This window comes from Scleropages formosus, chromosome 17 (genome assembly GCF_900964775.1).
Source record: "Scleropages formosus chromosome 17, fSclFor1.1, whole genome shotgun sequence".
Lineage (NCBI taxonomy): Eukaryota > Metazoa > Chordata > Actinopteri > Osteoglossiformes > Osteoglossidae > Scleropages > Scleropages formosus.
In genome coordinates, this window is record NC_041822.1 from 16,647,463 (window position 1) to 16,661,351 (window position 13,889).

The following is a 13,889-nucleotide window of genomic DNA, read 5'->3' on the forward strand; positions in this document are numbered from 1 at the left end:
GAACTGTTACACGCCCGACACAACAATATACGCAATGGAAAAACAAGGTTATTTTCCGCATTTCTCTACGGTTTCGGGCGCGCAGCTGTGACGCTCTGACTCTGACACGACGACTCGTCCTGCAGGTTGTCGCTGTTCCGGGCGATGTCCCCCCCCGCCGGCGCGCGTTTCGCCGAGATCCTCCTACTCCTCCTCCCTCTCCTCCTTCTCCTCGCTCAGCGCAACACGCCCATCCTCGCGGACGGCGAGAATGGCACGAGGTGCCGCGCGACCGCCTTCTCAGTTTGTGTGCGCGAGCGGCTGCGGTTCGGATCGCGGTGTCGCGAGCCTGGTCGCCGAGTGTTAGAGCGTCGAAAGGTGAGGCGACCGTTTTTGATCACGCGACGTGGACAAAGACGCCGCTGTCAGAGGGAGTCACCCCCCGCGAACGCGCCACTTCGTCCGGCACGGTCAGTGGGTTCCTGCGCGAGTGGCATGGTTCAAGGCTGCAGCTGATTCACTTTAACTTCTTCTTTCATCCGGAAAGGTAAAACGCTTATTATGTCATCGTTAAAAACGTACTGTCAGCTGAGCAGTGCCCCCCAGAAACCTGTCCACCGGCACAGTGACACACAATGAATGAGCAGTGTGTCGTATTGTTCCGGCACAGCACGCGCGCAGATGTCCGTGTGTCTCTCTCGAGACCGGATCCAAGTAAAGAAAAGTAAAAAAGACATCGCGGACTGGAAGTATTATTAGCGTTGCGCGTGTGCCTGTAGTGAGACAAATGAATTGACAACAATAGTACATTGGAAATGCGAAATTTGGATGAATTAAAATAAATACGGTTGAAATGAAATTAAGATGAAACTAAAGTGGAATTAGGGAAATCAAGTTGATAAGCGTCACATTGATTTTATGTCTGTTATTATTGTTAAAGCTGTCATGAAAAACTCGGAATCCACGCCCACTGTGCAGCTCTGAAATTAGCAATTGGACTTAAAACAGTGAGTTTTTTCACGAATTAAATAGTGATGTGATAGTAATTAATGGTAACTGTGTGGACTGATAGAGGTTGTCACGAGTGCGCGTTATCAGATAGGGATGAGATGCGCTTCAGTGGCATCAGGTGCGGTCGCTAATGTGTTATTAATTTTGGATGAATTATTAAACACGCGGCATGAGGAGGTACAGTCGGAGCAGACAGTGTGACAGATGTGAGAGACGACGTGGAGAGAACGAACGGTATCGATCTCCTCGCGCCAGAGATATGGGCACCTCATTTCTGGAATGTTATGTCATTCATCAGCATATGCTTGAGCTGAATGATGCTCTGTGTGGAAATGTCCTTGTCGTCAGGGAGAGCTTTGTGCCTGGTTAATTTTTCGCTCCGGTGCCGTGTGAAACGGGTGCATCCGAAATTTGATGACTCCATCATCATATGACCAGATGTTCCAGAGTTTAACTCCTTTCCACTCAGCACCTGGTTGCGATTAAATGGCCTGAAATGGCCTCGCCAGTTTGTGCAATATGACATCATAAGAACGTGGCATTGTCTGCCTTGCTCAGATTTCCATGCTGATAAACTGACTGATGATGCCGGAGGTGTTCTTGTTATGCTGATTCATAATATAAATTACTAATAGCTTATGACTATGAGTCAGAAGAACAACAAACAGAATGTTCTGTTTATGTACCATAGTTTAATGCTAAAAAACCATTTGTTTGAACAGGGACTCAGTTCGGTCTGCTTTGTCTCGCAGGATTCAATGAAAATGTCGGTTTGTGTCCACGAGAGCCGAAAATCACGAGCTAGTTCGGGTTCCATGAACATCTACCTGTTCCACAAGTCATCGTATGCTGACAGTGTGCTGATGCACCTGAACACCCTGCGGCAGCAGAGGCTGTTCACCGATGTCCTGCTGCATGCTGGTGGTCGCTCCTTCCCCTGCCACCGTGCTGTGCTGGCTGCCTGCAGCCGCTACTTCGAGGCCATGTTCCGTGGTGGCCTGCGTGAGAGCCAGGCCAGCGAGGTGGACTTCCACGATTCCATCCACCCCGAGGTGCTGGAGCTGTTGCTTGACTACGCCTACACCTCTCGGGTGGTCATCAGTGAGGAGAACGCTGAGTCGTTGCTGGAAGCCGGTGACATGCTTGAGTTCCAAGACGTCCGCGATGCCTGTGCTGAGTTCCTTCAGAGAAACCTGCATCCCACCAACTGCCTGGGCATGCTGCTGCTTTCTGACGCCCACCAGTGCGCCAAGCTTTCTGAGCTCTCCTGGGGCATGTGCCTCAGTCACTTCCCTACCATCTGCAAGACGGAGGACTTCCTTCAGCTACCCAAGGATATGCTGGTGCAATTGCTCTCCCATGAGGAGCTAGAGACAGAGGACGAAAGGTTGGTCTATGAGACAGCCCTGAACTGGGTCCACTATGACTTGGAAAGGCGGCTCTGCCATCTCCCAGAGCTGCTGCGGACAGTCCGACTTGCTCTTCTGCCCGCCATCTTCCTCATGGAGAATGTCTCCACAGAAGAACTGATCAACAGGCAGGCCAAGAGCAAAGAGCTGGTGGATGAGGCGATCCGATGCAAGCTGAAGATCCTGCAGAATGAAGGTGTGGTCACCAGCTTGTGCGCTCGGCCACGGAAGACCAGCCATGCCCTCTTCCTTCTTGGTGGCCAGACCTTCATGTGTGACAAGCTCTACCTGGTAGACCAAAAAGCCAAAGAGATCATTCCAAAAGCTGACATCCCAAGCCCCCGCAAGGAGTTCAGTGCCTGCGCTATTGGCTGCAAGGTCTACATCACTGGGGGAAGAGGCTCGGAGAATGGTGTGTCTAAGGATGTCTGGGTATATGACACATTGCTGGAGGAGTGGTCCAAGGCAGCGCCCATGCTCATCGCCAGGTTTGGCCATGGATCCGCCGAGCTCAGGCACTGCCTCTACGTGGTGGGTGGACATACTGCAGCCACGGGCTGCCTCCCGGCCTCCCCCTCGGTGTCCCTCAAGCAGGTGGAGCAGTATGACTCTACTGCCAACAAGTGGACCATGGTGGCCCCACTCAGGGAAGGGGTCAGCAACGCGGCGGTGGTGAGCGTCAAGCTGAAGCTTTTTGCCTTTGGGGGCACCAGCGTCAGCCATGACAAGCTGCCCAAGGTGCAGTGCTACGACCCTCTGGAGAACCGATGGACAGTGCCGGCCGCTTGCCCACAGCCATGGCGCTACACAGCAGCAGCAGTGTTGGGCAACCAGATTTTCGTCATGGGGGGAGACACCGAGTTCTCAGCCTGCTCAGCTTACAAGTTCAACAGTGAGACCTACCAGTGGACTAAAGTTGGGGATGTCACGGCCAAGCGCATGAGTTGCCAGGCTGTGGCATCTGGTAACAAGTTGTACGTCGTAGGTGGGTACTTTGGTACACAGCGCTGTAAAACTCTGGACTGCTACGACCCCACGCTGGACACCTGGAGCAGCATCACCACAGTGCCGTACTCACTTATACCCACGGCCTTTGTAAGTACCTGGAAACACATTGCCACCTAGACATCCAGCTGGAGCCTGAAGGTAAGGAACTTCATTTCGTCATGTAAATCTCTATAGAATTTTCCCACACAGTCAGCATAGAGCACCCTATGTTTTGTTTATCAGTGTGTGTGTGTGTGTGTGTGTGTGTGTGTGTGTGTGTGTGTGTGTGTGTGTGTGTGTGTTTATAAACATTCATCCATCTGTACAATTATTTCTATATCTACCGTACATCTCTGGCACTTAAAGGATTCCAAATTGATGATATTACATTCACACAGAAGCACCATTAACTGAAAAAAATGTAAGGAGACATCTCTATCCATATTTTTTTAGCAGTATTCTCTTTATAATTCCATGGATTTTTTTTTTTTTTTATGTACAGAGAGTTTAGCTCTTCACCTGGCTGTCAAAAGTGATATATGGATGGTATGGGGATTATATATTTCAAGCATTTGACTTAGAAATAGATATTGTGTGAGGTCTGCCACTATTTCAATATGATTTAAATACCCAGTGCTAATCTAAAAGAACCAAATTAATTCGTAAACTTGTTCCCCTGCATGCCCTGCACTGCAGTATTCAAACATCAATAGATGCCCTAGTAAGTTATGAGAGCCAGTGTGTTGTGGGGTGCGGCTGAAATACCACTTGGACCAACCCCTCACTGGCAGGCAGCAACACCCTGATCATGTAGTGTGATGAAGCACCAGCTGGAATGTCTGTCCCCATTAGCTCCGCACTCACTGGACTCGTGTCCTCGGTCGTTGAGTTTTGGGCTGATTTCTACTCACTGTTAAGCAACTGGACTGTATGCACTCTTTGGGGCCAAAGTAGACATTCATACAGGTACCTTGGTCTGACCTCATGAACGTCCACAGGGATCAAATTGACATGCTGTCATTAAAAACATTAATACAAGAATGGTACGGCTACAGGTCTTTGAGATATTCTTAATATTTAATAATAATATTATTAATAATTAATATTCTTAATATTTCTTATATTATGACCCTACCCAGTCATTATCTATCTATTATCGTTTCTCTAGCTCACACCATTGCTGAAGACAACTTGCAGCATTAGGAGTCGTGTAGCCAGAAACCATTTCGATGGGTGTGGTTGAGAGAACAAAGACTGTTCCGGACGGTCCGTTGCAGGTCAGAAGAGATATTGAACCCAAAACCCATCCTGCCTAGATTATTAGTCTGGCCCTGCTCCTACGAGGGAGATGTGCACGTATAACTATGTTGCATACTGAAATACAAGTGTTGCACAAAGCAGCTGTGCTCTGCGGACAGGCGACCCTGGGGAAGCTTGGCTGTGGGACAGTGCTCTGCGTTGGGCGAGCTGATCCCTGTCAGTTTGAGCTACTCTGTCTGCACAACCTTATGTTGACCCTTCCATGGGAAGATAAACAGAACTGTTCTTCAGCAGCACTGGCTGCCTGTTTATTTCCCTTTTCAGGCTAAGCTTTTTTTTTTTTTTCAGGCTGGCAGTTTTCATACGCAACTAAGAGTCTTCTGTGGAGGTTGAAGAAGTTCTTGTAAACAACTCTTCTAATATGATATATATTCATGAATTTTTATGTATGTGAAATTAACAGCAGTTCAGATCAGAACTGAGCTACAAAAATACAGATAAAATAAGAGTATGCCATGAAATGATGAATACGTAGACATAGTAAATACAGCGCAAGCTCAAAAGGTTACAGTATTTAGCCGGGCTGGTCATGCAGCACCGTTTGAGAAATTACAAAAAGGAGACCAAAGTTTCAAAAATTTATTAGAATTATGATTTCAAATGTTAACTTTTCTAGTAAAAGAAAGTTAGATACTTGGGTCAGCCACATATTTGGAGAGGGAGCGTCTGGGTCAGTCTCATGAACTTTAAACAAAACCAGATGAGAAAATCGTCTGTTATGGTGATGAGAAGTCCTCAGCACAATTGCTTGCAGTTGTGGCAGCTATGATGATTTAGCACAAATTTTACTAATATTACCTTAGGCCCTTTAATGCCTTTCAAACCGATTAGTCATTTTATTTTAACTTCCTTTAGATCCTCTTACAGTAATGAGAACCTATGCTGTTACAAGGGTTACACAGAAAACAATGACATTTTTACAGCATGAAAAGATAAGTCATCTTGTCTTCATCTTTAATCTTAACTCGATGAAACATCATGGAAGCATCAGACTTTATTTAAACCTTTTCTCTGACAAGCCTTTGAACAAATGTAATGGTAATGAGGCCATCACAGTTATGATGTGTAGACATCATAATTTCACTTAATATTTGTATTGTTTAGAATTGTCAAGACTTTTAATGATATTTATGCAATATTTCACACTTTTAACAGGATTTTAATTTGTGTTACTATAGACAGCAGTTATTAAAACTATATGAAACCAATTAGTTTTTTGAATCTAGACACATTACAGTAATGATTTTTAGTAAAACTGATTATTTTGATTTTTATCTCTGAAACACGACATAATATAAATACTTTGTTTTTCAAAATAGTGTTGAAGACTGGTAGCTTGTTTAAGGCTAAGTAAATGAAATCACCACAGATGTCATTCGTCATTGTTTCACGGCCCCTCTGGTGAAATTTTTACATAGAATTCTTGTATAATAAAAAGAGAGGAAAGATGAAACGCTGGTATGAATAATTGTGCTGTTATGTTCGGCTGAACTTTTTTATGAATCCTGAAAGGGGGGAGATTGCTGATACAAATGTTAAGTGGCTTTAAAATCTTGCAAAGAAAGTAGAACCAAGAAACAAGCAGATGCCAACAAAAGCAGTCCAGCATCAGCGGATATCTCTGTATTTCCAGGCGTTGCGTGTGGAATTCCATCACAACCCCCATTTGCATGTGGAATTTTTCCCACCTAGGTTGGGAAATAAATTTCAAAGCAGTGGTTCTTTAGTGGACAGCTGTTATTGCCTTTAAAGCACTTCTAGGGAGGGCTTCTGTGGGGACCCATGAACAAGGCTGTTTTCCTCTGCCGGTCAGGCCTGATGGGTGGGGGAAGGAAGGGATGTGTCTCTGCGTTTGTTTTCTCACTGATTTGTGCTCTTCTGCTATCTGCCTGCGAGAGGACTGCTGGCTTCCTGCCCACCGAGCTCAGCTGCTCTACTAACCCCCCCCCAATGACACAAAAGAACGGAAAGTTGAGAAAACAGCAAAAAAAAAAAAAAGTTTGTTTGGACCTTGGAGGTTCTGATCTCGTGGTTGATTAGTTTCCTTCTAATTAATTTCACGCTTTATGGGGAATGCAGATTTTTCAAGTCAGATTACTACACTGAACATATGACAAAAGGAAGCATGATAGTTAAGGATATGGATCTGTTACCCGAAGGTTTGTGATTCAAGTTCTGCGAATGAATACAGCTGCCGTGTTCTGGAACAAACTAACAGTAATAGGTGCACCCACTCGAAATATATCGCTCTCTGAAGATGTTTATTATTTATATATGTGGGTATAAGTATGCCAGAGCATAGCAGAGAGCAGGCAGGAACAAATTAAAATTGCATTTACTAAAACGGTCCAGTGGAGCACAGCGACAGAGGTGGTTCGCAAATTGCCGTACTTTCGCAGCGACTCCGAGGCAGCCGCTGGGTTTTTTGTCTCTGAGAATATCAGTCATTGTAGCTGCTCTGAGTTACAGAATGCTTCGAGGGGGTGGGCGAGTGGGCGGCTCAGGAGAGGAAGCTGGATTGCTGTGTTCCCCCCACTTTGAGGCCTCGTGTAGATGGCCACACAGGCCTGGTGTGAAGCAAACCCCAGGGCGAGGTTGCACAGCTGTTCCAGTGTTATAAGACACCCATTTAGCACCGACACTCAAGTTGCGAGGTCCCAGTAAGGCTTGGGGACGCAAATCTCATTCAAAACACTGACATTACACTTAGCCGACGCTTTTCTCCAAAGCGACTTACAATGTTAAGTTACCTGCCTGAACAGTTTTATCTATTTATACTGCTGGGTAATTTTACTGGAGCAGTTTAGGGTAAGTACTGTACCTTGATCAAGGGTACTACAGCTGAAGGCAGGATTCAAACCTGCAACCCTTTTTTGCCCTGAAGGCAGTAGCTCTAGCTACTACACTACCTGCTGCCTGTTTGAAATATGTGTGTCTTTTAATTCATCAGGAAAGATCTGAAGGAATTAAAGTACATCAGCAGCAATACATGCATATAATGTCCACAACTGCTTGTCCCAAGCGGGGGTCGCGGAGAGCCAGAGCCTAACCCAGCAACACAGGATGCAAGGCTGGAGGGGACACACCCTGGATGGGACCCCAGCCCGTCACAGGGCACCCCAGGCAGGACTCGAACCCCAGACCCACCACAGAGCAGGCCCTGGCCAAACCCACTCCGCCACCATGCCCCCGTTGGCAGTAATAGTTTGCTTTTATTTCTGTTATTAATCTAGAGTATAGATTAGCTATACATTTACTCATTTAGTTAATGCTTTTCTCTTCTGTTACACTGTTATAGCAATTAAAAAAAAATTTTCTTGTGTTTTGATTTTGAATGATATGATGATGAAAACGGTGAAACTGGCAGCTGTGATCATGAAAACACTCCCTGGCCCAGTGTCATCTTAAAGGCCTAGAATTCACTAAATGAAGAAGGTGGAAAATATGCTGCCTACTGCTCTCTAGCAGAGATTTTTAACTTTTTCTAGGCCACGGACCCCTTACAAAATCGGATAAAAGCTAAAGTCTTGGAAAATGTTCATAAGTAATTTGGAGATATTACAGGCAAGGGGGTGTGGTGGCACAGTGGTGCAGTGGGTTGGCCTGGGTCCTGCTCTCCAGTGGGTCTGGGGTTCGAGTCCCGCTTGGGGTACCTTGCGACGGACTGGCATGTGTCCCCTTACGCCCTGAGTTGCCGGGTTAGGCTCCGGTTCCCCGTATGGGACAAGCAGTTCAGAAAGTGTGTGTGTGTGTGTGTGTGTGTGTGTGTGTGTGTGTGTGTGTGTGTGTGAATTACACTCAATTTATTTTGCTGAAATTTCTTTTCCTTCACATAGGATTATGTCACAGATAGCAATAGCAGAGTAATATTTCAAGCTTTTATTTACTTAGACTGTTATTTTCAAAGGAAGCTTGTACTTCACAGACCCCCTGATGTCTGTTCATGGTCCCCCATGAGGTTCATGACCCCAAGTTAACAGCCCTTGTTCTGTCAGTGTTGCACTTGATTTGACTATCTGATGTTCTCATATTTTATTGTATTAACAAACTTTTTTTTGGTTTTCCTTTTGCAGCTTTTCCTTTCTTTCCTGACTTTTCTTTGGGATGACACATGTGAAGAATCTCACCGTACCATTTGGTGGAAAAGACCGTTGAAGTGGGCACTGCGGAACGAGGGGTCAAAGGGAAACTTTTAGTGGTCTCACCGGCCAGGTATTCCCCACTGCTTTGTTCAGTGCTTTTTTCTGTAGTTTTTTTCCCCCCAACTTTTGAAGATGCAGAGAAGTATAATGAGAGAAGCTGAAGACATAGAGTTGAATGAACAATCATTGACTTCTGGCTGAATGAAACCTCACTTTGAGTGCAACTTTGAATGAAGGGTCGCAGTGCTCTAAACCGGAGGCCCAAGCAGTGGCTGCAAGGAGTGTCAGTTCTGTAGGTCACACTGTGTGAAAGTGAATTATTTACTGACTAAACAATGTGATTCCACCAAAATGCCAGAAAAGTGAAACGTCAGAACCTGCTTTTGTTTTACTCTTCAAGTGCTGGGTTTGTTGAGAATGTTTTGCTTAGACAAAGTGTTTTTTTTTTTTTTTTTTTTGAAGGAAATCATCATCAGTACTAATTTTGATAATTTCATTAGAATTCCTTTATTACATGATATGCACATCATAGTTGTTTGCTGCCATGCAAAACTCCTGTACCAGCCCTGTTTAACCTGATTTCTTTTGCACATTTAAGGAATATTCAAAGTCCCTGCTAAATCCTAGTACTCGTTGAAGTGCATGTGTTATGCTTTAAAGTATCCCATGCAATCTATCACACACTGTAAATGGCATGTACAAAGTGTAAGTCTTTCTAGCTAGCTACTGTAGCAGGCTATTTAGTTATTTTATGTAAGTCAGCTATAAGTGATTATTTATAAAAATGACTGAATGTTGTATTGAAGTGAAAATGCATCAGCTGACTATAATTTGCGGTTATCTTATACTATTTCCTGTATCAGGTTTTCTTTTCCTATAAGGTGTATTGTGCTTTTGTACCATCGAATCGATTTCTGTTTCACTATGGGTTACTATAATCCAACTGGGCTTTGTGAAATTTTACAGGAGATGAAGATGGTTCCATCACCCTCTCCCTGTAGACTGTTCATAATGTATAAATACTCAATTCAAAACATTGAACACAGTAACCGTCTAAAAGACCTCTTCACTACATTACTGCTTTGCCCTGCAAATACCTTGTCCAGATGCAATTTATAGGGTTTGTTCTGTTTTTAATTTTTACTCATTTTATATAATCGTGTATTTACTGGAACAGTTCAGATCAAGCACATCTGATTCAACTTCCTAAGATGTAAATGTGTAACACTTTTGATGCACTACACTACACTACCTAGTGTTGATTTCTGAGATTAATTTCAGTTTGAAAAGTCTAAGAAAAAATTGTTGTTGCTGTAGTGGCAGGACCCCTGTGTGGAACAGGATGGCAGGAGCAGTGGCATGTTGGGATACTTGACAGGGACAAACAAGGCCAAGATTTCTTTGGAAACTGCAAATATGCATTGCACTGGTGTCTGCTACAAAGTCGGTGATCATTACCAATTCAGTTTTCTTTGTACTTCCTCCCCAAGATAGAATAATCCCAAGAACAATGTAAAGATATGAGAAAAAGAATAAAAACCAAACAATGGTTTTAATTTTTATGAAAAATGTCTGTTTTAACCTACCTATGGAGATTTGATGCTCAAAATTTTTGACATGAATTGACATGAAGCAGCACTATGCATTTTGTTCAGTTTTGCCCCCCCCCCCCACCGCAAGCATCTAACACGTCAGTGAGATTTTGGCATCCAGTGTACAGTTTGTTATTCAACTCTGAAACCACTCATTCATTACATACTATGCTTAAAAACTTCTGGCATAATGCAGAGTCCTTTATTCATGTTTCCATGGCAACACCCAACACAGCCACCTTCGTTTTTGTGTGATTGTCGTGTGGTTTTTAGATGGGGAGGGGGAAGGGGGGGGGGGGTTTGAACACTTGCTTGAATTAAACTGATTAGAGATCTGTATATTTTCATTGCTGTTCAAATTGGTGTGCTGTGTGTACGTCCACTTAAATGCTTTAATGCATGAATAATGAAAATCTGTCATTATGGATTTGTATGGTCTTTTTTATCTGATTTGTTTTTGGACAACTGCCATTGAACATTTTGTACAAGTGGATTTTTTTTTCACAATGTGAAATTCATGGCTAATAAACATAAGAGTTTTTCTCTTCATTGATAATGATAATGAACAATAGTCTTACATTTTTTTTATGTGCATTATATAATGTGTGTTTGTACCTTATTTTACATTACAGTTATATTAAAATGCAGTGGATGCTTGTCCATAGTAACTATCGCTGGGGCATAAAATTATGTAATTTTCAAATTAAATGGAATAAGCAGTCAATATTTCTAGTATTATTTTCCTTACTTTACATTAATACATTCCACCACAGGCCATAAACTGTCTCAAGCCATTTTTTCTAAAATTGTTCCAAGTGTAAGTGTAATTTGTTTTTCTCTCTTGCACTCCTAATGTCTTAAAAATCTGGAGTTTGTGGTGAATCATTTCCTGTACCACCCTTGAACACTGCGAGTCTGGTGAATAATTGAATTCCTTTTTTTGCACGACACACTCACAAATTAAAAGAAAGATGAAGCCATTCTAACAGGGTGGAGATTGTCACCCTGACTCAGCTCATCCTCTCCTTTATAGGTAAAGAGCTGAATAAATACAAGCTGAGAACTCTGACCTAGGGTTTGAGTTTTCTGTAAGGAAGGCACACTCCCGTTTCCATCAAGCTGGACATCTTCAAATTCTTAGCTGAACTGGGCTGAATTAGGTTCTTTTCTCAGCCAAATTGTCTGAGGCTTATGGAGACAACTTTCTATTCAAACCAGATGAGATGTCTCGGGTCTGCGTTGCTATGGAATTAACAGTTTTACTAATAAGGGCGTTGGAGTGTGCTACTGACCTTTGGCCTTTGACCTGACCTCCCGTGCTTGCTTTAATATTTTCACAGATCTATTTCTTTTTCATAATTTTCTGTTATTCTGTTATAAAACATCTGACATTTTAAGGCAGTGAGAAATCAACAGAATTTTAAACAAACAATTTATTTTCCAGCCATGAAAACCCTTGTTACTGGCCAGCAGTGAGTCAGACACTGAAACTGCAGAAGAACTTACATTTATTTATTTAATGATGCTTTTTTCCAAAGTACCCAGTAATGTTAAGCTACTTACAGTAATTTACCCATTACATTATTGGGTAATTTACCAGGAAAATTTAAAGAAGGTTCTTTGCTCAATGGTCCTATGACAGGTGGGATTTAAACCTGGGTCTTCTGAGTACAAGTCACGAACTAACTAGTACACTACCTGCTGTCTGTTGACTGAACTCGAAAAAGAAACTGAAGATTTATGGAATTCCAAATAAAGAGAAAGCATATTCTGAGTCTTTATTTAGTTTAACTTCTGTTCAATATCCACATTTTCTAGGACTTTTAGTGAACATTGTCTAAATTCCTCAGGATTTAATTGAAGAATAAAGTTCTTGAAGAATGTAGTCCTCATATGTCTCATTGCCTTCATATTCAAAAAATGTTTTCACTTACAGAACGAAACCATATGCTAGGCTTAGCGTGAGAATGAAGTGCTGCTGTCCCACTGGTACGACCAACACGATTTCCCATGAAGGCTGGTTTTCCAACCTGTTTGTTGAATTGATGACTTCCAAACGTGGATTTTCTTGCATACTTGCATTTTCATGCTGGGAAATAAACTCAAATTCTACTCAGAGAAAGTACAAGGACAAGGAAAATCAAACGTATGCAAAACTCTGGACATAAAAACGGACCATGCCTGGACTGGATTCACACGTATGTGTACTGTGGCTCAATGTTTCATAGACATTGTTGTTTGCCAGTGTCTCACCTTCCTTTGCCTTTCTTCCACCCCCTACCTTTAGGGAATTTCTGATTACCTTTAATTCCAAAAGGCAGCTGGACAACATCCAATCACTACCAGCTGGCCCGTAGACACAAGCAAGCCAGCTGCATTGGACAGGAAGAGGCCAGGGAATCAGTGGCTCATAGGGGCAGAAGGCCAGCTCTTCTCATCCAGTACTCTACCCCCTGTGGGAATAGGGTTTCTCTGAAGCCTTTCTGCTGGAAGCTTATCTTTCAAGTCTCTTGAAAGAGTTTGATTGACATGGAGGAGAGTTTTTAGAAATGACCAGGTATCTGACTCCGGCCACATACATGCTACAGACAGCAGGATAATTCAGTTTAGTAAGATCTGGTTGATACTGTGTGTCACGTAAAGGTATGCTTGTGGCTGTATGTGTGCTATTGTGTGCATTTGTGTGTCCGGTATGCAGAGAAAGTAGGTGCTTCATGCAATTTGGTACCATTCATTCCTACCTAGGATGTTATCAGTAGGCTACATTGGCCATTATAGAAGTGCGATCAGAATCTGTGCAATGATTCAAGACATTTCATATACCTCTGTCTGAAGCTGATTTATAGCCAGGAAGTTATGAACCTGAGAGTATGGCACAATACGAGATAAATGATACATCCCTGCTTTTCTTCAGTGATTCTGGTCACACACACTTTTCAGGAATCTGCCTAACATGAGCTCATATTTTATTTCAGAAACTTCAGCTGTCACAGAGCAGTTTGCCTTTCTTCCTCCTGGCCCTATATCATGATTACTGTATGGGCTGCTTTTGAAGGAGAGCAGAAATGACTGGATTGCATCCGAATGAGTGTGAAGGCAGCTTCACTTTGTTTTCCCTCGCTTGAAGCGAGAAAGTAGACCAGTGCAATTAGATTGATAGCTCCAAAGCCCAAAGCAATGCAGTCAAACAGAAAAGATTGTGCCAGATTCAATCGTTAAAAAGTAATCCGATTTGCGACAATGAGTGTCCGTGAAGTGTTGGCAGCCGCTTTAAACGAACAGGAATGTTAATTAAAAGGAGGTGGAGTGGCACTGGCATTGTTCGGTGTGCTGTTGTGCTCCGGGCCCTCCCACGGCCGCTGACCTGCCTAAAGCGCTGTGATCCCTCAAGAGTGAGAGTCACTTGTTGCCTAGAGCCCCCATCACCCTTACCAAGGCCAAAGGTCGAT

The 13,889-nt window shown here is 43.3% G+C and overlaps 1 protein-coding gene across 1 annotated transcript; it reads left to right on the top strand.

The window, feature by feature from the left end:
* Positions 1 to 215: 215 nt before the first annotated feature.
* Positions 216 to 10,726, top strand: LOC108938149 (ectoderm-neural cortex protein 1-like). Its single transcript, XM_018758511.2, has 3 exons — positions 216 to 526; positions 1,743 to 3,545; positions 8,780 to 10,726. The coding sequence occupies exon 2, from the start codon at positions 1,749 to 1,751 to the stop codon at positions 3,522 to 3,524; it is 1,776 nt and encodes a 591-aa protein (XP_018614027.1). The 5' UTR covers positions 216 to 526; positions 1,743 to 1,748; the 3' UTR covers positions 3,525 to 3,545; positions 8,780 to 10,726.
* Positions 10,727 to 13,889: the final 3,163 nt, after the last annotated feature.

Excerpts from the sequence above, each read along its gene's own strand:
- LOC108938149 (XM_018758511.2), top strand. The coding sequence starts at position 1,749 with ATGAAAATGTCGGTTTGTGTCCACGAGAGCCGAAAATCACGAGCTAGT.